The 24,978-nt window shown below is 41.5% G+C and overlaps 1 protein-coding gene across 1 annotated transcript in view; it reads right to left on the bottom strand.

The window, feature by feature from the left end:
* stard9 (StAR-related lipid transfer (START) domain containing 9) overlaps positions 1–24,978 on the bottom strand; it is a 63,524-nt gene that overhangs the window by 34,974 nt on the left and 3,572 nt on the right. The window contains exons 3-9 of the mRNA XM_034235312.1: positions 21,354–21,470; positions 6,202–6,318; positions 4,688–4,720; positions 3,878–3,939; positions 3,176–3,288; positions 642–784; positions 390–457 (exon numbers count right to left, since the gene is read on the bottom strand). Of these exons, the coding sequence (XP_034091203.1) occupies positions 390–457; positions 642–784; positions 3,176–3,288; positions 3,878–3,939; positions 4,688–4,720; positions 6,202–6,318; positions 21,354–21,470 (653 nt within the window). The remainder of the gene's footprint in view (positions 1–389; positions 458–641; positions 785–3,175; positions 3,289–3,877; positions 3,940–4,687; positions 4,721–6,201; positions 6,319–21,353; positions 21,471–24,978) is intronic.

Here is a 24,978-nt window from a genome sequence, read left to right on the forward strand (position 1 = left end):
CCCGACTAAAAACGCACCTATTTGCCGCTGCTTTTAATTGAGCTGCCCATACTCCCACTACAGTATGCCTTTTTAGTCATGTATTCTGTACCTGCTGTGTTTATTTATTTAATTTATTTCATTACCTTTGCTTATTATGCCTGTTTTGAAATGCCTTTTTAATAATGTATTTATGCTGTATTTGTTCTTAAATGTCTTTTGCTTTTAATCTGTAAAGCACTTTGAATCGCCACGTGCTGAAAAGTGCTATATAAATAAAATTGCCTTTCCTTTCCTTTCCTTTCCTTGCCTAAGGGCAGTAGCAACTATCCACTAGGGGGCAGTTTAGTCAATGACTTTGACTGAAAGCATGTTGAGAAAATAACACAACAAAGGAAATAACAGTTTACCTCCCAGCCAGATCCACCAGGTTAATCTTGCTGACAGTTTCTGAAGGAAGGTTATTTTCAAGGATCGCCTGTGGAGAAAGGGCGAGAGTATTCAGACTGGAATCTACAAATATTGATAAACATTTCACCTGAAAACAGATACTAAAAACATGATCTGCACCCAAAGGAGCACTATTTGGCAAAATCTAAAAGAGGATTATTAGCAGATTGATTATTAACCGATCTATAGCTCTATATAAGCGAGAGGAGGACCTGTGTGTACTGGATGGTGAAGATGGCGTGGGACCGGCTGCTGGCGTCGTGGTTGTGGGTTGCCGCTGTGATCCGGTTGGCGATGCCTTCCTCCAAAAGATCCATGGCCTGCTTGCAGTCCGAGACAACGTGCTGTGACAGGTCTGATGGAAACAAAAAGAGAAACAAAACGTTGAGAAAACTAAAGCACATAATCCAAGAGAGTTACGTTTTTAAAACAACCTCAATGTTTATTGTTTGACTTGATTTCTAGAGTGGAAACGTGATGGAAAATCCTTCTAAGTGTAACATTGTGTATCAAGATGCATATAAAACAACATTTTCAGAGCTAGAAAAACTGCATTTTACAGAATCTTCTTAAAGAAATTGAAAAGTATGAATCTAAAACAATAAAAAGACGATATACAGTATGTTTAAAATGTGTTGGTTAGGCTTGTCTGCCATTATAATAAGGATACACTAGTTAAAGTAGTGAAACTAAATAAATAAAGATTCACTATGTGACACTTTTTGCACGCAGATTGTAGAGATATCTCCCAAAAAAAACACAACACTGAAAGGGACCTGACACTGATAATACTTCAGCAAACATGAAAAAGACATTTGGATAAAACAGGGAGATAGAAATGTGAAAAGACAAACAGGAAATGTCTCATCAATGCTTTGTCACGCTTGATCTGTAAAATGTTCCCACAGCGTTGAAAAAGAACCATGTTCTGCTTCCATGCGTGAATCAGGTCAATTTAACAGGCTGTTAAACGCATCCTCTCTCCCATTACCACAGAGCCTCATTGTGCTGGAACATGTGTTTACTTATTCCTTGTTTTAATATGAACATTGCACACAAATATTTGAATTACGTTAGCAGAATTGAGTGGCAGTGAAACCCTGTTTGATGGCCACGTGTTGATGGAGGAGTTGAGGCCTAAATGTGCCCTGAGTTTTTGTTCTCCTCGGAGCCACCAGGAAATGACTTCACTTCCTCTGGTCAACTGGGATTTCTCGTGCGACTGACAATGAGTGGATGCAGGGCTTTATACATAGAGATGGGGGCGGATGAGAGGGAGAGTAAAAAAAGCGGATAAAGAGACATAGGAAGACATTTAAAAAAAGAGAGAGAGACAAGCTACAAGAGGAGTGTGGGTGTAGAGCCAGGACGGACGCTTCTGGACGAGGAAAATATCCCATCCCTGACCGCATACAGTACCACAGTGACTTGTAAACTAAACTTACATTACACGAGTATTACTCAAAATACTGCACACCATGTTACAAGTCCAAGTCCATCATTTGACAAAGTGATGTGCCTGCGTGTTTATGATAGTGTAGGGAGAAGAAGATTTAAAGGTCATCTATTAAGCAAAATCCACTTGTCCATGTCTCTTCTAAATCAACATGTGTCCCCTCTGTGGAAAGAGACTCTGAAAGTTTCAGGAACAAAGATTCTCTCTCTTTTTGTCCTGATCCATTTCTATAAAAACCTGTCTGAAAATGAGCTGATCAGATTTTGGCCACTTTGTGATGTCATTACGATTTTTTGGCTTGTGTAACCATTAGCCAATCAGCAACCACGGTTACCCCCCCCCCCCCCCCACCTTATCACCTGAATCTCCTCCTAGAGCACCATTGTGTTCTTTGTAACCAAATGTCTCTCAGAGGGGCGTGGGGAGGGGCTCCTTATTTTCATCTAAAGTAACAGACAGAGAATCAGCACTTTGGAAACAGGGCTGAAACAGAGGGGATTATGGGTAATGCTGCAATGATCTGTTTGGCGTTTGGAGCCAAACACTTCAGAGACATGTTCTGTAAATATATATTGACAAACAGTCATCAATATAGGGGACCTTTAAGCTTTCATTTCCAATCTCATCTTCAGACCCTTCAAAGCAAAGTGCTTTAGACAAATGCCCCAACTATATGACCCTGCTGAGTGTTTGTATACACTTCTTAAATGATAAATGGATATTTCATAAAGCTCACGGACAGACCATAATACTCAAGCATGCAGTCCTAATTGATGTCTTAGACAAACAGTTGCTGCAAGAATATTTACTTTTTTCCTGTGCACAGCTTTGTTATCTTAGTTAATTCTCCTTTGACTGAGGTAAAGGGATTTGAAAGCCTCGTGTAGTTGAGTGTTAAATCAGTAAGACTGAGTCAAAAAGCGTAATTAATCTGTTAATTTTGAGCTCAATATTTTGTGCAATTACAAATTAAATGAAATCACAGTTCATTATGTGTACTTGCTTTGTGTTTAATGATGCCTTTGTGTTTCCCTGTGTACTGAGTGCATATCCTGTATGGAGGTGTACAGGTACGTGTCTTTTACAGTGCAAAATGTGTGGGAAAGTGTGATGTGACTCTACTGCAAGCGTTGTATTGGGAGAATCATCATGTTATGGATCATATAGTAATTGAAAAGTTAAGTTAAGTGTGCTTTTTAAAGTCCAGCAGAGTTTAGTCCTGGGAATGACAGTCTGTCTTTGCCATCTCCCCCTTTACAACATACATGTGCAGGTGGCACAAACACTCACCTTGTACATACGGTCCTTTCTCAGGGTGTTCTCTCACTCTCAGGGAGAATCTCTTCTTCTGCTCGCCTCCTCTCAGCAGGTCTCGTACACGCTCGTTATAGATCTCCAGGAAGCTGCAGGGACACAGGGATAAGACAATATGCTGCTATGAAGACACACACTCAATAAGATGTCAATGAGGCTCATTTAATGTCAACAACCTATGTCATATCACATCATGTTTGTTGTTCTGTAAATCCATCATGTGGCATTTTCCAGAACAACTTTACCTTCCTGGCATTTAGCCTTTAGTGGAAGTTGAAAGTACAGAGAGACAAAGGAGAGGGGGGTCAAAATAACACTATGGACCCTGGCTTTATGAGAACCGGGTCGTAGTCATGGTTACATTGTCTGCTTTTATCAACCAAATGACCCAGAAACATAGATTACATTATGTACACAATAGTATTCAAATCGTAAAAACAAAGCATTTTACTTTGTGATGAATGGAATAAGGTATCAAATCTGCCCTCATTGCCTACAAGAAGTGAATTGATCCATCCAACACTGACAAGAAAATCCAGTTTCTGATTTGCATTGTTTTTGCCTGAAGCTTTGCAGCATAATTACTTCCTAAGTACTCGTGAAATTTGAATGTCAACACAGGGAAAACCAATTTAAAATGCAGTCATTAAAAAGAGACATTTTAATGAACATCAGTACCTGATCTCCACTCTGCTTGAGTTTTGCGCATCAGGAAAAGTGTCTTCAGACCTAAAGAGACCCTGTCAGAAAAGTTGAAATTTACTTGACACAAAAACATCCAATATTCAAGTAGTTCAATTATCAGTGAGCTCACCAGGATTCGGCGATTTGATTAATATTTGGCCTTTTGGTGATTGGCTTTGTCCATCGCCTGGGGATCTTTATATGATTGTCATTTTAATAAGCTAATTCAATGGTCTTCCTGCAAAAAGAATGTAACTCGGTATAAAATAACCTGAAAAAGCTAAATTCAACTCAAGGGCAAATAGGAACGGGCAGCTGGAGTTTGGCCATATTATGCATGTTCTTGTCTCGAGTCTTTCACACAACAGGGTAGTTGGAAAGGTGTCCAAATAGCATTTATTTTCTGTGTGCCAGCATCTTTTTATCAATTGTTACTAATGAGGAGAGAGTGTATAGAAAAAGTGCTGCACCAAGTATCTTTTTTCATGATGCTCTGACTTATTTTTGCAGTGGAAGACTTCCAGGAAGGCACTGGTGTCAGAACAGTGAACAGAAGGCTCCCCAGCGCCCTTATGCCTGATGAAAAGCACTATATGAATAGGCTATAGTGGTGGCTGTAGGATCGAATGTGAAAACGGAAGTGTAAAGTCAGTTGTTGGGCTGACAGTTGCCGGTTGGAAATAACTAGAATTCTCACCCAACCCTGGTGCTCTTTACATTGATTAAACAATCAAATGAAGGGTATTTTTGTAACTCTGGCACAACAATTTCCTTCGGGATAAATAAAGTCCTATCTTATCTTACCTGACAGATCCGAGGAGTCAAGCCAATGGAGTCCTGAGATGATACAAACAAAACAGAAAGTGAGTGTACAGTAGGGCTGAACGATTAATCGATTTTAAATCGAAATCGCGATTTGAAATGATGCGATTATCAAATCGCAAAGCCTACGATTTTTTTTAACATTTTTTTTTTCTTCTTGTGTGTCATCCACACCAATCAGAAGTGCTGTGCTCCACATGTACCAGCCATTGCTAATCAATCAGAAGTAGCCCATGATAGAAGGTGATAGACAGATTGATCCAATCACCTGCCAAGTGCTTCTGTAAGTGCCTGCCCTTTCCAAATGGCTTCCAATGGAGCTTTAGATGGTTTGGTGAAACAAACCATCTGGGTCAGGTTAGTGATGCTCCATCACATGTTTCTATTACAGGGTGAATCTTAAACTGAAGCTTGACTTTAAAGCAACCCAACGGAAGTTTCATGTAAGTTTAGTTTTTTCACTCGTAGCTCGGGCTGCAGGGGTGCTAGAGACGGGAGTACGTTGATACGACCTTCCTAGCCGGAGTTATGGCCGCATTTTACCATAAACTTCCGTTGGGTCGCTTAAAAACAAATATCGCAATTCGAATCGCAATCGCAATATGTCAGAAAAATCGCAATTAGATTTCCCCCCAAAATCGTGCAGCCCTAGTGTACAGATATTTATATATACAGTCTATGGTACAGATACATTTTGACAGTTTCCATGTAGAATTAGGTCGCAACTAAACACTTATAGAAAACCTGAGGTCTTCACCAACACTGAGTTATTTTAAGTCGACGCTAAAAACACTACTTTTGGCACCTACCGTATTTACAATGTTGTTTTTAAACTATTCTGTATCTCTTTTAAGTATGGGTTTTATGAATCTGTTATTCCATTATGTTTATTTATTGTGTTCCTTTCTCATGTCTTTCTCATTAAAGGTGGGGTAGGTACATTTGAAAAACCGGCTCGAGTGCGCCAGAATTTGAAAATACACAACCGGAGAAAATCTGCCACTTCCTTACAGAGCCCCTCCTCCAACACACACGAACGCGCACATGACCAATGAGGGCACGAGATAAGTTTGTGCACAGATGGAAGGCTGACAGGCAGGTAGGCCATCCAGTTACTTTAGCCGGGCCGGCTAAAATGATTGGTCGTGCTTTTTACAGCGCTACGGCTTCCACAGATGACTTTTTTTTAATGGCTTTTTTGTCAAAGCACTTAAGATATTCATTGCTATCGGGATGCTAAGAGCATTCCATGGAATATAACAAAAAGTGTATCTCGAGCCGGTTTCTCAAACTTACCTACCCCACCTTTAAGTGTTAATGTAAAGCACTTTGAATTGCCTCTGTGTCTGAAAATGTGCTGTATAAATAAACGTACCTTATAATTACAGAATATTCACATTTGCCTATTTGCAGCCGAGCATGTTTTTACAATTTGTGTAAAAGTTGCTTTGCATTGAAAGTGCATTGTGAGATAATGCCGTGCAGTGATTCCTCACCGGTGTCCCCATCATGGTGTACGTCTTTCCAGATCCTGTTTGTCCGTAAGCAAATAGACACACGTTGTAGCCCTCAGAGGCTCCGGACAGCACCAACACACCCAGGTCCTGGAACACCTGAGGAACATTAACACACTAAATCAGAAACACACAAACAAAGACTGACTATGAATTAATAACTGGGTGGAGTTCATAGTAATTAATAATTAATCATTCCTTACATTTATTAAAGCACTTTTTCAGATGCTCAAAGCGCTTTACAAATACACAATACACACATATCATACATGTAACGGTCATGTACTCAGTGGCGGCGCCAGAGATGTTCTCTAGGGGGTGCTGTGGGGTAGCTTGACGTTTCATAGAGGGTGCTCAAACATTAAGGTTTTTCCATTAATGCACCAGCGCTACAGTTGAATTTTCTAATGCAACACTCCCCACACGCACACAGTGTACCCGCGACTGTTACAATGAAGGCTCGATAATCAGCTCACGGCATATAGGTGTAAGCAGGGGTAAAGTGCTATTTTTACAAGTAGGGGGTGGACCACACCTCCTCTAGTGGGGTCCGGGGGCATGCTCCCCCGGGAAGATTTTTTAAAATATTGAAGTTAAAAGCATCAATCTGGTGCACTTTGAGAGCAACATTAAGAGATCTATGGATACAACACCCATATGAAACAGAACTGTAAACATATTTTCTATTTCTTCATAGACATTTTACAAATCACACACCCTTTTAAAACTAATCGTTTGAGACCCACTGAGATAACTAGACTAAAGTTAACTATCTCAACACTGAGAGTCATTTACTTCACCTGAGCTGAGGTTATCTGAGACTCTCCGTCTGACAGGAGAGAGTTCTCCCTCCACCTTGTTGTTGAACAAGCTCCTTATACCCGTTAGCTTGGCTAGCTAGCACCAGATGCTAACCACAACGATCTCCAGTAGATACCCACCGGTGCGCGAGGCTCTCTCTCTCTCGCTCGCGCACACACGCACACAAAATGGCTCGTGCCACACACACACAGAGCAGAGCTTGAATGAAACACAGAGACCAGAGAAGCTACTTGTACTCACAACGCTAGGCTATTATGTGCAGAATCCCTCTCGCTTTCAGGTGGTTTTGATTGAGTGTCCACACGTGGACTTTTAAGGACTAAAAAACGATCCATCTTTCACATTGCTGTTAGCAAATCATTTGGCGCTCTAGCTAACAGGAAGTCACTCAAGTGTCACAAAGTAATTTAGCCTATGAGTAGGTCAAAAATCGAATGGGTGCTGGCCATTGGCCTAATCATATCACCTGTGTTGGCTTTATGTTTTTGGTAAAACATGTTTGTTTCACATATGCATTGATGTAATCAATAATTTTTCTAATTTAATAATAATAATAATCATTTTTTTAAATAAAAAAAAAAAAAACATACTTCTTGGGGGTGCTTAGGCGGTGCTTTGGCAATCCTGGGGGGTGCTTCAGCATCCACTAGCTCCCCCCTGGCGCCGCCCCTGCATGTACTGTGAGCAAATTCAGGTGAAGTGTAAGCCGTAACACAACGGCTTTAAAGACGCAGCGGCGGCGGGTTTCGAACTGGTGTTCCCCAACGCCCCCTTGATCTGATGATCAAAGCGCTTTACAAGTACACATTACACTCATACAGTATCATACATGTAACGGTCATGTACTGTGGACAGTACCCATAAATTCAGGTGAAGTGTCTTGCCCAAGGACACAACGGCCTGGCGGCGGGGGCGGGTTTCGAACTGGAGTTCCCCAACGCCACCCTTGATCTGATGATCAACGCACAGCCCACTGCGCCACTCAGTCCATAGTGTGTAGTAGATAATTAATAAGGATGCTAATTCAATCAATCAATCAATCAGTTAATGGCAATAGTTTTTACCACCAGGCTGTCAGGAGGCTGAACTCTGCCCCCTCTCCCCCCTGCCCCCACTGGACTATAACGCCCCCACACACTCAGACACTCAAATCCAGCACCAGACACTTGTTACGCTGCTATGGACAATAATGCACATTCAATGGATAATCTGCACTAATGCAATTCTAATCTGCACTAATGCACATTCTCAAAATATTGAAGTGACCGTTATGTTGTATATATTGATTGTTGTGTTTTTATTTAGGTCTTAATGTGTGCACATGTAAAAATGTGTCTTTGACTGTGTATATATATATATATATTATATATACATATTTGCACACATATTTTTACATTTTATATACATTTGTTTTTATATTCGGGATTGTGGGAAACAGTATTTCGATCTCTCTGCCTGTACACACAAACTGGGACAGAGGGTGTCGTTTTTCTCATACTGATATTCTGAACAATCTGTGCTGTTGTATTTGCTGTAAAGTGTCTCTACTGTAGGCTAATTTTATTATATGTACAGCACTTTGACTCGACCAAAAATCGTTTATAAATGTGCTATATAAATAAAACTTGATTTGATTTGATTTGGAAGATTGACAATAAAGTTGACTTTGACTTTGATACCTGCAAACACATGTGGAAGTGTTTGATTAAAAAGTAGTCGCTCTCATGGCTGTAGTGTTGGGTGTTTCCAGTGTAGCCGATGTCCTTGATCTAACATGCATTGTGTTTTTAGTTTTTACATGAGTGTAGATTTACGCCAAGGTTTCTCCATTACAATGCTGTGGCGGCGGGCCAGTGTTGGGGAGGTAATGTTGCTTCCTGCTGAGGTGTTTGGCTAAGGAGCAGGGAGGTCAGTTAATACTCTGGGTAAACAACTTTGCAGAATGTGTGTGTGAGAGAATCAAATGTGAGGGTAACAAGACTTTGAAAAGGGTCAGGAAAATACACCTTGCATAAAAGCCAGGTGGTGAGAGTGCCACTGAAAATCATCAATTGAGGGTCTTGTTTTCATTACATTACATTGCATTTAGCTGACGCTTTTATCCAAAGCGACTTACAATAAGTACATTCGACCAGGAAAACACAACCTTGAAGAAAACAGAATCATATAAGTACATCAGGTTTCATAGAGCCAAACATTTCAAGTGCTACTCAACTGGCTTTAGATAAGCCAGTCCTTTATTAGTATAAAAGTGCTTCGTTAATAGTTCTATCGCTCGAAGTGGAGTCGAAAGAGATGAGTTTTCAGTTTGCGCTGGAAGATGTGCAAGCTATCTGCTGTCCTGATATCAATGGGGAGCTCATTCCACCATCTTGGAGCCAGGATAGCAAACCCACGTGTTTTTGCCGATGGGAACTTGGGTCCCCCTCGCAGCGAGGGCGCAACGAGTCGTTTGGCTGATGCAGAGCGTAGTGCACGCGCTGGGGTGTACGGTTTAACCATGTCCTGGATGTAGGAAGGGCCAGATCCATTCGCAGCATGGTAAGCAAGGACCAGTTTTCATTCTCTGTGTGTCTTCAACTGAGAGGCTGCAGATTATTAGCACAACTCTGCCTTTTTCTATGTGAGAAGTTAAACTAGTGCAAAACAAATCTGTGAAAAGTGAGTGTTTCCAAATGTTTGCAGTAAGAAGAGTTGTAGTAAGGACAAAACAACACCAATCTTAATACAACATTATTATAAATCCTACCAACATGAAGGTTGTACTGTTCAGTTTTTGCCGTTTTATTGAGGTGATGATTCCACTCTATGGTGATTTTGCAGGCTGCAGCTTTAGTGTGCGGTTGATTAATTATTCCAGCTCTATATTTGGCAACATAACTGGCGCTAGGGGCGAAATATGGACCCAATTCACTTTTAGAGCTGACAAACATCCAACCAGCCTATTATAAGTTCTCGGGGAAGAAGTGGCAGCCAACCTGTTTTTCCACGGCATCACAGAGGCGGAGTATTTGCAGATACTTATCTTCACATTAATGTTTGAGAAGTCAAGTATCTTTGTATTGTGATAAGAACTGACGAATAATGAAACACCTCTCTGCACACGACACATTGTGAATGGTGAGCATTATGGGGGATCTCCCCTTATTGTCGTTATTATAGCTCAGCAGTGACTTTAGCACTTTCGTTGTGTGGACATGTGACTGGTATGAGGTCAGGCAAATGGAAACATGATCATTCTTCTCTATTGTTATGTTTCCATTGTTTAACACTGGAAACGTCATCAGAGTGAGTGCCTTGGGACATAGGAATGTTAAACACCTGAACTTTTGAAAGAACATCCATAACATTCATCTGGCTGCAACTTACTAATTATGTATCTAATATATCATATTCAAATCACTTGTATATGGACTCTTATTGCACTATTTCACAATTGTTTTTGTATTTACATGCACTATTTTATCTGTTTTATTGTGTTGCCCTGTTGGAGGAGCATGTGACCTAAGATTTTCATCGACATAACTACACTGTAGCTACGTACGTATGACAAATAAAAGCCTTGAACCTTGAAGGCCCTGTCAGCAATCCAAAAGCTCCATCCAAATGTAACACATGCCTTGAGGGGGGGGGGGGGGGGGGGGGGCAAACAACCTGATCTGGACCAGACCTGAGACACAGCACATTCCCCTGCAGAACCAAAACACCTCACGGATCAGCGGGGGTCGACTCCCCTAGCCCCTGGGCTCAGGACACTGGTGGGTAAGTACACAGAGGAGAGGGAAGGAACGCTTTCAAAGATACAACGACCTCCACGGGAATCATTGAACATACCTCCCGTGTGTGTGACTACAAACGACTGACAGGAGAAGCGAGAACCTGGAGCCTAGCCCGTGTATTCTCTAGGTTTACAAAGCGGTGGGAAGAGGTTTACGTTGGATGTTGTTAAAAGCTCTCCAGAAAGTTCCCGGCCTTGTGAAAGCAAGCTGAAAAAGATTTGGGTTGTTTTTGGGAGTGTGTGAACCTGAGTGTGTTAATATTCAACAGCCTTGAGATTTCTCTGAGAAAAGTACAATGTTAAACACTGACACAGGGAATTCACACAGAGACCAAGGGATAGAGCAAATAAAAACAACACCAAGGTTAGAGACTTGAAATGAGTACCTTAAGTCACTAGGATTTAGAAAACATGATGATTTCAATTACTTTGCTTTAGAAAGCCAGAGTACATGCAGTAGAAACACAAGTTATATTAGGGCTACAGCTAAGACTTGATTAAATAGTCGTTTAACCTATCAACTGCCTGCAAAAGTGTTTATGATAAGGACTTAATCAAATGTTTTGGTTTGCCCAATAAGTCTAAAACCAAATTTAGTTTCACAGAAGACAAAGAAAAACTGCAATTATTTACAGTTCACAAGCAGTGAAGTGTCCATTGACTACATTATAGAATAATCCATTCAGCTTTAGGCTCATTGCAGACTGCTTCTTACTGTCATTCAGGTTACTGGAATCATTTCACATTTCATCCGTTTCTTGACAAGGTGCTGAAAGGATAGCTGATGATTTCATCCCAATAAGTAGAAGCAGAAATGTCAAATGTTCTTTGACTCCGGCTTCTCAGTTTGCAGCTTGTCTTCGTGCATTCTAAACTACTCACTTAAAAATAAATATATATACTAAAGGTCCCTTATTATACTGTTTTTCATCAATATATTATAGACCTCAGATATATACAAAACATGTATCTGAAGTGTTTGACTCCAAACACCAAACAGATCATTGCAGCATTACCCATAATCCCCTCTGTTTCAGCCCTGTTTCCAAAGTGCTGATTCTCTGTCTGTTACTTTAGATGAAAATAAGGAGCCCCTCCCCACGCCCCTCTGAGAGAGATTTGGTTACACAATGGTGCTCTAGGAGGAGATTCAGGTGATAAGGGGGGGGGGGGTACCTTGGTTACTGATTGGCTAATGGTTACACAAGCCAAAAAATCGTTATGACATCATAAAGTGGCCAAAATCTGATCAGCTCGTTTTCAGACAGGTTTTTATAGAAATGGATCAGGACAAAAAGAGAGAGAATCTTTTTTCCTGAAACTTCCAGAGTCTCTTTCCACAGAGGGGACACGTGTTGATTTAGAAAAGACATGAAAACGTGGATTCGGCAAAATAGGTGACCTTTAATCAAAGAAAATAACTGTTGGCTTAGGTCACCGTTATTCATTTGAAAGTATTTCTCTGTAGCCTAGCCAACCATGTGCAGACAACAGCCACGTGTGACCAGTAAAAGTGCTGCCGCTAGGGCTGTCGTACTGAATGACCTTCAGTTTCTGTCAACGTACTAATTAAATATTAGACTAATAGCCTAACTCAATAACCGCTGGTGCACTCACTTTCCCAGGGACCTTGCTAAACCAGCCGTGTTTGTGACGGAAATGTAAGCAGCACTACATAAACCTGGACAAACAAAACACATTTTCTTTTTCTAAATTATATATTTTTGGGGGGGAATTGAAACAATGGGTTCCTTATGCAACTGTTGCCCAATAAAATGTATTGTGAAAAAGTGTGCAGACCCCTTGGAGTCCAGACCACCAAACGTTGCCCCCTGTGTCTTGGCTGAATGGAGGCTTAAACATGGAGACAAAAAGCAGCGCCTGCTCTGTCTTGTCCTCATCCTACTATTCAAAAACAGACACCCTCTCCTCCCTCAAACACAGAGAATCAATACGGCTCTTGTTAAAGTTGACCCTCTTAAAATTCACTCTGGGGGGGGGGGGGGGGGGGGGGGGGGGGTACCACAAGGCTGAGGGTCTCTCCTGGTTAACACAAAGAGCAGGAACTTCACTTCCACTGTGAGCTCCCTCTCTGAACTTGACTCTCTCTGTAGAGTACTTTTTTTGTCTGTCTCTTCTTCTTTGTGCCTATTTTGTTTTAAACAACTTTAAATGACCTCTGGACAAAACCACAAGGGGAAGCATCAACTGTCACACCAAATTATTCCAGAAGATTTGCAATTTGTGTCATCGTGCTTTGGCTCTTTAAATGAACATAATGGCCCTCTGCCACAACCTACTTTCACAGTTCCCCTGCAGCACTGGGAGGTATTTCTGTCTGAACAAAGCAGTTGAGGTAAGGGGCAGGTTGCATTGTGGGAATGGAAATGTACTCAAGGATCAAATGAAGCAGGAGAGAAAACAGCCTGAAAATATATATAGTGACATGGCCGGAGCCATAGTCAGCGTGCAGGCTGGTTGGTCGCCTCAAAACACACAGGGGACAGACTAAACACCTCCATTTACAGGAAGGCCGTTGTCATCAGGCAGGCCGCTGCACGTGTATGTCTGTCTGTGTGTGTGTGTGTGTGTTTGTGTGTGTCTCTGCTCTGGAGGAAACGGCATCAATAGGGACAAAAGCCTCGGCGTTTGCTTCCCCCTCTCTGAGAAAAAAAAAATGTACAAACAATCTAACAATGAAAGAGGAAAAGCAGAATTTAGATTTCATTCTCTTACAGGAAATGCTGGTCAAATTCATCCGGTCAAAACAGAGAGTAAGGAAGGAAGAATAAAAACAAGGCTTAGTGGTTAGAAAATGCAGCAAATGGGCTCAGGATTTATCAGAAGGCAAAGAAAAGGATGGTCTGTTTTGGCCTAGACTCATTATGTATATACTGCGATGTAGGAAATGCAGGTTGAAATACAAAACATGACCTTTTGCACGGGTCGCACATTTCTCCCTGCTTTGCCACTTTCCAATATAAACCCTGTAATCAAGTAGAAAAAGGTAACAAACAGACTTTAGAGAAAAGTGGTGGCACTTTCTTTGCATGCTCCAGTCTGCTGCAACTGAACAAAAATATAAATGCAACACTTTTGTTTTTGCTCCCATTTTTCATGAGATGAACTCCAAGATCTAAAAAAAAAAATTCTATATACACAAAATAACCATTTCTCTCAAATATTGTTCACAAATCTGAAAGATCTGTGATAGTGAGCACTTCTCCTTTGCCGAGATAATCCATCCCACCTCACAGGTGTGGCATATCATAGGCTGGCCACAATAAAAGGCCACTCTGAAACGTGCAGTTTTGCTTTATTGGGGGGGTCCGGGGGGGTCCGAAAACCAGTCAGTATCTGGTGTGACCCTACCCCTCACACCAGATACTTACTGGTTTTCAGAAGTGCTCACTATCACAGATGTTTTCAGATTTGTGAACAATATTTGAGAGAAATGGTTATTTTGTGTTTATAGAAAATGTTTTAGATCTTTGAGTTCATCTCATGAAAAATGGGAGCAAAAACAAAAGTGTTGCGTTTATATTTTTGTTCAGTGTATGTATGTATTTTTTCATCATTTCCTCACAACATCCACTTCTGCAGATATTTGGCTGCACAATAAATCCTCCAATCACAGAGCATCACTACCTCAAAAGAAAAAGCATTAAGGCTCACATTAAGATTCAAAGTTCAAGCAATGCGATGTCAGGAGATGGAAAAAGAAGAGAGCGTGTTAGTGTATGCACAAGTTTAAATTAATTCTGCCACATGATAGGAATGATGACAGAGAGCCAGTTGTTAAATACAGTGGTGACATGCAAGGAGATGTTATCTTGTAAAATCCCACTTTGGCAACAGATCTTAAAAGGAAAGTCGTAATGTCACGTGGGTCTAACTAAGTTAAAACAGACCTCTCTGAGGAAAATTAGGTCTTCTGAAAAAAAATAAAAAAGCAACCAGCTGGGTTTCTTGCCCAAGATAGAAAAAAACCGTGTTCTATGTTGTTGTTTTTCCAAAGTGGCAGCGTGGTTGGTGGCTTGGTTATACACACAAAGGTGGAGGAAGGCAGCAGGATGGGTGAGAAATGTTGAGAACGAGCAGCTATAGTGGAAGAATAACACAAAAAGATAAACACAGGCAGACCAGAGTGAAAGAGTAATGGTGTAATGCCTCTGTAATGACTTAAGTCCTGTAATCACTGGTTGAGGAACAGGCCAAAAGCTGGTCTGGTTTTATGTGGCCGGCTGTACACAAAACCCCTGGAGGAGAATGTATGTGTAGTGTGCGAGTGTGTGTGTGTGTGTAAATGTGTTTAAGATGTTGTCAAGGGTGATGGCAATAAGCCAGACAAGCAATGTGGCGCAGTTTACCACATTAAAAAACGTATCATTGCTTGTGCCAGGTTTGACGCAACAAAAATAACTGAGATTAGTTTTCCCTCTACAACCGCTCTCACTTGGAGGACGACTCTGAGCTCAAAGACTTGAGACTGCAAGAGGAAAATAAGTGCAAATCGAGACACATAAAAACATTCAGTCTAACAAACAAAACTCCTCTAAACAATTCCCCTCATGCTCCTCCAAGTTGAGGACCGGACAGCTGCAGAAGAAGCGTTGGTTCCCATCCCACGCTTTCCAACTGGGCTACACAAACACAACAGCTGGGCCCAGAGCACAAGCTCAATGCTTTTGTTTAGACACAGGAAAAGAAATGTCACTGGTGATTCTTGTCCTGAATTCCTGCTAGAGATCTAGGTTATAGAATCAGATGTGGAAAAGGGAGAAATGTGAACAGAGTACGACAAGGAGGGAGGGAAAACACAGACAGGAGGACCGTATCCCATGCAGGAGAAGAGACCGAGAGGAGGAAGCTGTTTGGCCGGAGTTCAACAACGCTCTCGTTTGTCACACTTGGACAGAATTTGTAGGTCAAATTAGCATGGGAGGACATGGGAGGGAGGAGGGAGAGAGAGATGTGCAGGCCAAACAGATAGGCTGCTCCTCATTACTCAGGCCTCTCTACACACGGGAATGAAGGACAGAGGGAAAAAGAGTATAACAGGAGGACAGGAAAGTGGGGGGGAAAGCAAGCCGTAACACCTCTGGCAGTGCATTACATTTTTCAGTGCACACTCTGGGGCAAACAAACAAATAAACCCATATCTGGAGAGAGTTTGGAGATTGGGCGCACCTCCCATAATCCTTGTTAAAGGGACCGAAGCACAACTCTGTAGAGTCGAGCTGAATGTCCAGGAATCCTGAAGTCAAATGTAGACCCTTTTAAGACCCTTTTTATGAACCTTTCCACACATTTTAAGACCTCATCGCCACTTTGAGTTTTAACCGGTTACCTTGGCAACACACTTTATCTCACATTTACTATATACAGTATTGATTGTCCTTCCTCCTTATCTTCCAACCATTTGAACGCAAACTTGCATTTCCCCATAACGATGTTGTTTAACAACCGGCGTAAACGGACCTTCGCGCTATCAAGCAGTGAGCGTGCGATGTCCTGTTCAGATGACGTCAAATCCAACGGGATGCCATAAATAAACTACAGAATCACACTACACACCTACGCCATGATTACATTCAGGCAGACTGTAGAACACAACCTCTTTGGACCATTTATATACTTATTGAAAACAAGCTACAAAATGTAACACCTTGGAAAATGCCGTTTAATACTTTTTAAGACCCCGCGGACCCCCTGATGTCACACTCTTTATGGCAGGCTGGAAATGAGTTCTCCAGCCTTCAGACTGATGGGAGCCTCGTGTGATATCCATAGGGTGCAGTGGTACCCTATAGTATTAGGTACCTTCACTGGGCAATAAACTGGAGCATTATTACTAAAGTTGGACAAACTACTTTTCTTGCTAAACTAAATGTAGAGCCGGCCATGGTGCACACCCGGAGGCATCGTGCCCAGTGAAGGCTGGCCAGCGTGAGGGATAGGACCCAAGAAGGGAATCTCTTACACAGAGCGTACCTGACCCTCCGTTTGAAAATAAATAATACACAATAGAATCTTTTTTAGAAAATCCTTGAAAACAATCAAGCATATACTTCAGATGCTTGATCTGCAGCAAAAGCTGATCCTGAGCCCACTGGCTAACTGTCTATTCATTTCTTCTTAACCTTTTTGTGAAATTCTGCCAACTAAGAGACATAACAGGGACCAAACCGTAACTACTTCCGGACAGGTAATCTATCAATTCCCTTCTTACAGTCATCTATTAGTTTAGACATAAGTCATAGGCAACACCCAGAGTGCCAGACGCCCAGAGAGTCACCTCCACCTCTTGTGATCTACGTCTATATAGCCACTTTCACTGAGCAAGTTAGATGCTGCGTATCACAGAGCACTGAGATTTTTGACAAATTGTAAAGCACTTACGCATCACTGTACCCTGTATACCAAGGCGGTTATGCCATCACTTACTGTACGGAGGCTCAGTCACTGGTACTTTTTCATTTACAAAGCCATGTTGGATAAACTACCATCTTATATCTGCTCCCTGATCTCTCTGCGAATTGAAAGTACTTATTGCCTGAGATCGCATGCTGTGGTTTTATTAAATGTGCCAAGTGCTAGGACTGTCTTAGGGAAGAAAGCTTTTAGATGTGCAGCTCCACTAACATGGAACAGTCTGCAAAAAGAATGGACAATTACCAAGCTAGTACCACTACATGTTTTTAAAGCTCGGTTGGATGCTCCACAATCAGATGCTGTTGGTACCTGTACTTGTGGTTAGATATGTAAATTGTAATCCCTGTACATTTTGCTGTATGATGTCCTTTTGTTGTTCTGTTTATGTTTGTATGTCTTCTTGTGGAACCTACTGCTGCAGGTCTCCCTTGAAAAAGAGATCATTGATCTCAATGGGATTTTACCTGGATAAATAAAGGTTTTGAATTGAATTGCACTCTCGTTACAACTCTTCCTATCCTCTGGTTTCACTGATAGAAAGCGGTGAGGGCATACATAAAACGCAGGTGCTTTTCCTGTATCAATAAAGTGAAGATATCCTATTTCTTCGTCGACAGCATGTGGTTTATTTTGTGTCCTGTGTGTGGTTAAAACCTGGCTGAACTGGACGGGACTGTGAGTGAATTCATGAACATCAAATCAAATCAAGTTTTATTTATATAGCACATTTATAAACGATTTTTGGTCGAGCCAAAGTGCTGTGTGAACATGTGTGAAGATGATTTTTCTCAAACACTGCAAAGCTATTCTCTCTTCTGTCTGCAGCGCCACTGACACACAGACCTAGAAACACTGTGAGCATAATGAAATCACAGAGAGCGAGAGAGAGAGAGCGAGAGAGAGAGAGCGAGAGAGAGAAGAGGAAGAGAGGGAAAAACCCCGGCAAGCGGACTATTTTTGGCAATAAGAAACAGCATTGTGCTCTTGAGCCGAATCCTCAGCAGTGACGTCTTTGTGTTGATATTTAACTGTGAAAAATGACTTAGTGAAGCAGCTGTGAGTTTGTCAGGCGAGATCTGGGGGCTGCAGTGGACCCCCAGCCCATTTCCCCTGCTGTCCCCCTCCCCTGCGCCTGCTATCCGAGGAATTCACATTTGCTCTTAGTGTTTAATCGGTTTCGCTTGCCATTCCCTGTCTCAATCCTCTGCTTCGCCGTTACTTCGCTCTCCCATGTTTCTAACAGTCAAAAGCTATAAAAAAGCTGAGGGTTTTGAGTTATTAAATAGTGGAAAAAGCTATTTATTAGCTCAACATGTAGCCCCAAAACAAAAAGGCAGGAGTTTGGACAAACAGCCCCAACAGCTGGCTCCCATTACGGAATATGTTTCTCTTCCAAAAATCAACTCCTTTTACCTGTCAGAGCCCAACTCGTTCTTTTTCTCAACCTTTCTAGAAACTTTTGTAACAGACTGATGCAACTTAAAAAAACTGAGCTTCTGTGTGACCATTTTTTTTGTCTTGTGGGGAGCTATCAGGGACAAGATTGCAACCACGTCTGCACCCCAACATGAAGTTAGATACCACAGTTCTGTCTAGTCTGTCTGCTGTAACAGTGGATGAGGACAGGGACCCCTACGAGTGTCTGGTTGAAACTATCAGTGATTCATGGACATGTACTGCACACAAATGGGGTGGAGGACTGGGCTTCCATTCTCTGAGGGGCGCAGGGTGTGGTAGGATAGCACTGGAGTGGAAAAGAAAGAGTTAAGCTCTACTTGCTACCACTGGCTCAGATAGTCTCATGGGGACCGCAGTAGACATATTCAGAGCAAGTCCCTTTTCCTGCTCTAAAGCAAGTCAAACATGTATTTTTAGAAAGTAGGAACCATGAGAAAATATGTAGTACAGGCAAAAAAACATCTCATTAATGTGTTAAAATATATGTTGTTGGATCCCAGATATAACAAAACCTGAACACTAATTTAAAAGCGATTGCCTAAATGTAATGCCACCCACTGAATGAAACGAGGCGATACAACAATGTGGGAAATGAGCATGAAATCTCAACACGGCTGTAAAATGTTGGTTGTGGATGAAAAATGTGACTTCTTAGACAGAATCTTCACTGTCCTCTCAAGCTATGTGTCTGGTAAAACTGTTATGAGTGGCTCTTGAGTTATAGTGTCCACCTGCCTCTGTGCTCCATTAATAAGGCCTACTGTCGTACAACACAAACAGAGGTTTCACTGTTAATTTACAGCCACCAGAGAGATGCCTTATTCAAATATATTCAGCCGTGATGTGATCAGTTAACGGCTGACGTCGTCATCCAACCGTCTTTGTTAAAGAGGCAATTATTTGGATTCTGGTGCAGGAAAAGAGGTCAGATTTAAATCTCTGAACTACACTTGTGTCCTTCGCCCACGCCGGGTCATAAGAGGAATGTCTTGTGGCAACCAAGCCTCTGTGACTGGACACAATTCTGCTGAGGACAGCGGCGTCCAAAGCCAGAGAGGAAGAAAGAGGAGAAAGGAAGAAGTGCTGTGTTGTCTGTTGCTCTGCACAGTGAGTAGGACGTCCTCCTCACAGCCTGGTCTTTCTCAAACATACAAAGGCAGCTCTGACAACAGGAGAGAGAGGCAGAGGGAGTGGCAGAGAAGTGACTGTAATGCTAAGGGTGCAGCTATTCTGCTGGACAATGAAAACTTGATTTACATACAAATGAATAACAAGACAATTTACATTAAAAAAGGGTAGGTTTTGTACAGATTTGCTGTAATTCAATTAGCTGTCATTTCCACTTGATCTTGAGCCCTTCTCAGGTTCCAGCAACAGCCTCCAATCAAAGCAACACAAAGATATCTAATGGCCCAATCAAAACCGGGGCATGAAAAGCGAGCGTTCCATGTCTGAGGCAAAGAGACTTCTGGGTAACAGATGGAGCCGATATCATATCCCCCGAGTGGCCATCTGTGTAAAAACATACAGAACACAACCCACACACCCACCGTGTTGTAGTTTGTCTTCCTCTCGGTACAGGTTGTGTTTGCCCAGTGTCAACTTGTGGGCAAAAGCCTGCACTGGCACACACTCTGTCTCTACCCACAAGAGGGCAATTAACGCGGCACAAAAACAAGACCAATCCTTAGGTAGTGCTTCACAAATGTCTAATCTGATCAAATGACTACTTACATAAAAACAGTGGCCACTTTATTAGGTTCACCTGTACAGTCTAATGCAACAGTCTCAAGAGCACATACTGTATCTTACCTGTCCTAAAGTACCTTCATTGGTTGCCATAATAAGAGTTAAAGATCCTTTTATTAGAGTTGAAATCACACCATGGACTAGCGCCTGGATACTTGTCAGACATGCTCTCAATGTAAGCTCCACATAGATCACAAGGACCTCTGACACTGGACTTTCAATCACTCCCAGGGTCAGGAGAAAGACATCGGGGCGAGGTAGCATGCCTCTGATATAGCATGCTTGAAGAACAACACGATGTTGTGTTTTCATTCGTTTCTTAGTCTTTGTTTTGCTAAATTATCATTGGTTTGTTGTATTTTCATTGTATTGTTAAGCACATTTGATCGTAACCTTGCACAAAAGACCCTATAATCAAATAAAGTTGAAGTTAAAAATGTTTTTGAAATTATAGGAATCACAAGTCATCTTAATGGCAGAACCGTTATTTTTGGATTGCCCTGGAATAAACAGGTGTACCCAATGAAGTGGCCAAGTAGTGTACAGTATATACTTATTAAGGACAGAAACCCTTGACCTACATTCATTATACAACTACTACAGTGCAAGATTCAAGACAACATAAGAAAATTCCATTTAAACAAAACGTTCACTCTGTATATCGGTAATGGAGCATCATTTGAATAAGCACTGTTTATTGCCATATTTCTACACCACCACCACTACAGTCGCAACATCAGAGAAAAGTTGGGTTTGAGACTTCTGGATGTAAACTCTGATGTTGTAAGATAACGGTTAAACAGTCATTATTCAGGGAATGCCGCATATCAAGTACATGGGAATGTTATGAGAATACTGTAACAGTTGGTTTAGGCTAGTTAAGGGTCATTACCTCCTCCTGAGACGCATAGCGAGGCTCTGCAGGGTCCACCGACCAGTAGCAGTAGTCAAAACAAAACTCCAGAAGCTTCTCCCTGGAATCTAGAGCACCATCTGAGCGTCCGTCCAGCTTCAGGGAGGAAAACAGAAGAGAACATCGGGGATTATTATTAACACTCTCTAATACCGGTCAAAATCCTAGCATAACAAGGCAAGATGTAAAGAACAATTACTTTATCAAGTCAGAACAATAAATAAAGAACTTTGTCTGACAGAGTTGTATACATTGCTCACTGAAAATCTTAAGACAACAGATTCACTGACAGAAGAATTTGGGCCTAAGAAATGAGAGTAGTGTTATTAGAAAAACCGCACTAAAGCCAGGTGCTATGGATTTATTACATGTCTGATATGGTGTGGAATTACAAGCGAGTTGTTTCCATTCATTAGCAATGCATTCGCTCCTCTCACAGTTCTTTAGTCGCCTCACTGCATTAACAGTAAACACCTTTCTGCTAACTGTGAGGAAAGACAGCACAGCAGCTTTTGGACTTGTCCCAGCACAACAGTTGTAGTGGATAATCAGTGCAGCATCTAAACACTGCTTCTAAATCCCTGCAGTCAACCTGAAGAACAATAATGTTCCTGCTGAGAACAGGCTGTTATTTTCTGTTCTGCAGTACCTCTTTTTAATACAAGGTTTTAAATCTATTCAGGTGTATCCACTTTGCCCATTTGTCTAGAGCAGTGTTTCTCAAACTTTTTCATACCAAGGACCACCTAACCAATAAAAAAACACTCGCGGACCACCTAACTCCGCAAATATCCAAAAACACATCGTTTTTTATAAATCGCCTGAAAATGGTACAAACAAGTGGCAACATGTGTGATGAAGGTGTTTATCTGGGCTATATCATGCAATCGAAAGTGAAACTTAAGCTCGTTCCATTGCGAAGATATTCCCGCGAGAGTGCGAAAAACTTAAATAAATGTATTTCTTTCAAATGTGAAATGTTACCAATATACTCACGGACCACTAGGGGGCGCTCACGGACCACCAGTGGTCCGCGGACCACACTTTGAGAAGCACTGGTCTAGAGGAATGTATTTTGAGTAGAAAACAAGTTTGTGAGCACTAAGGCATGAGTTTGATTGTGGGGAAAGATCTGACTTTAAACTAAATGAATTTGAAGCTGCATTAGATGTTAATCTAAGTAAAAGTCAGAGAATAAAATGGCTTATCTATAGAATAGACTTCTTTCTTTATACATTTTAATGTCGGCAAGATCTTAATATAATAGGAGTATCATAAAGCAATATATCGCCTGGGTGAAATACCAATTATCATAATATTAATACATATCGTTCCAGCATTAGATAGCATTAGTCTGGTGTCTTTTGGGATATTTTACCCAGTTAAATGCTTTCATTCAAATAAAAGTAATGCTGCTTCTATTAAAAGTGTTTCTCACATGAACATCCCTTAATTCGATAAAGCTTTTCTTGTTGTATGTGTCACTATCACATTATCAAAATGAAAGTATAGAGTCACATTGCTCTTGTTTAAAAGTGAAAATAATTGTTTCTCTCCGACACATTTACTATTCACTTCTGGCATACGAGTTGTTACCATCAGACTGCAGTGTAATTGCACTGGGAGTTTTTCGGGGTGACATCAGTGTATCATTTTAACATTTGGCGAGTGCAATTGCAAAATCAGTACCAGTGTCTCTTTTATGAGTTAAATGCAGACCCGGCGCACGTTTGGTTTTCTAAACGATAGTAACTACAAAAATAAATGTACTTGCTCATGAGTTACCAGTGTTTGTGCCGCCACGCACACAATGTTTCAGAAGTGGTTTCTATGTTGCCCTTTACTGTGTATTTATTTGTGTATTTATTTGTGTATTTATTTGCGATAGGTGTGCGACTGTGCGTCTTTACGGTCTTTACGCAATGAGGGTCCTTTAGTCAGTGTTGTAGTTCAAACCAAGCAGTCAATTATCCACATCATAATCCAAATGATGAACCCACTCAGCCATTTATGTAAATAGCCTTTTCTTCCTCTAACTGCAGCATTAGGCAACACTAAGCTCTGAGTATCAATTTTGTTCAGAGCAATTGAACTCTCTGAGAGCACGATTGTTTAACCCCCCCCAGCCCTTTTAGGAGATTTAACAAAGGCCTTGAGGTGAGAGGGATTAGCCAAAAGCAACACAGCCCACCAGAGCTCCAACCACTGATGAAGTCTCTTGTTTTACACCTAAATGAAGTTAGGGCGGAAAACAGACTAGCTGCAAAACATTACCTTTTATCTTTTCTGGTTCTGTGCTTTGTAATTTAGATGAATAGATTGGTATAGCTTTTATTACTTGCAGTTTGTAAAGTAAGGTTATTGTCCTGTAAAATCCACCCTTTTTCTTTGCTGTTTAAGATCTTCCAAAACTGTCCCACTAAATAATGATTCCCTTGAACCTTTTCCATGGCACAGGGCGGCCATATGTGGTCTGTCTCTGTCACATCATTTGTAACAGATTCTCTCCTCCCCCACCCAACTTCTCTCTTTAGCTAAAACCTTGATCAACAAAAGTCTCCATGTACAGTACGTGTGACTAGCAATCAACTGTAAGCTGATTTTAATGTATCCTTTTTTAATGTGTGCATCACTTGTACACATGGGAGATACACATTGTGATAAATGATCCTCAACAAGGCTTTTGCAGTTGTATTATCTCAACACAGGCAAAGCAGCTCAACCACACAGACGAGTCTCCTCAGACATCTGACGCAGCAGGTTCCAAGCTTAGTGAAAGTGTCAGCTTACAGCAGGGGTGGGGAACCGTTTTCCTCTCGAGGGCCATTTCAATTTTTACAACATCCTCCGAGGGCCGTACAAATTATTGATCTCAACCTCTGCTAAAAAAAACTAAAGTCACAGCCCATTCATTTCGCCTTTCTTTCCTGCTGTGCAAAGAAAAATCAACTTCTTAATCCAGATATCTTTCGGTTTTATTTTATGTTATGCTTTGGAGAAAGTGTGTAAAAGGCATAAGGACCAAAATGCAGACACTCCCTATGACCCGCATCAATCTGGTGCACTGTGTGTGTGTGTGTGTGTGTGTGTGTGTGTGTGTGTGTGTGTGTGTGTGTGTGTGTGTGTGTGTGTGTGTGTGTGTGTCCTAGCATTACTATACTTGTGGGGACCTAACTCTGTTAACACAGTCACGTGTGGGGACTCGCCTCCCTTATGGGGACAAATTGGAGGTCCCCATGAGGGGGATCATTAATTTTAGGGTGAAGACTTGGTTAGGTTTAGGGTAAGGGTTAGGGTAAGGGTTAGGGTAAGGGTTAGGGTTAGGCATGTGTTGGTTATGGTTAAGGTTAGGATAAGTCTCCAGGAAATGCATGTAAGTCAATGTAATGTCCCCTGAAGTGATGTATACATGGTGTGTGTGTGTGTGTGTGTGTGTGTCTGTGTCTGTGTGTGTGTGTGTGTGTGTGTGTGTGAGTTCAACACATATAATAAACAATAGTGACATTGAGCCGGAAAAGGCTGGTCTGAGGCTGTAAACATCCTGTTGTGGTAGATAAACGCCCTCTACACAGTAGACTAAATATTGGACATAAATGTAAAGCAC

Source organism: Gymnodraco acuticeps, unplaced genomic scaffold (assembly GCF_902827175.1).
Source record: "Gymnodraco acuticeps unplaced genomic scaffold, fGymAcu1.1, whole genome shotgun sequence".
Taxonomy (NCBI): domain Eukaryota; kingdom Metazoa; phylum Chordata; class Actinopteri; order Perciformes; family Bathydraconidae; genus Gymnodraco; species Gymnodraco acuticeps.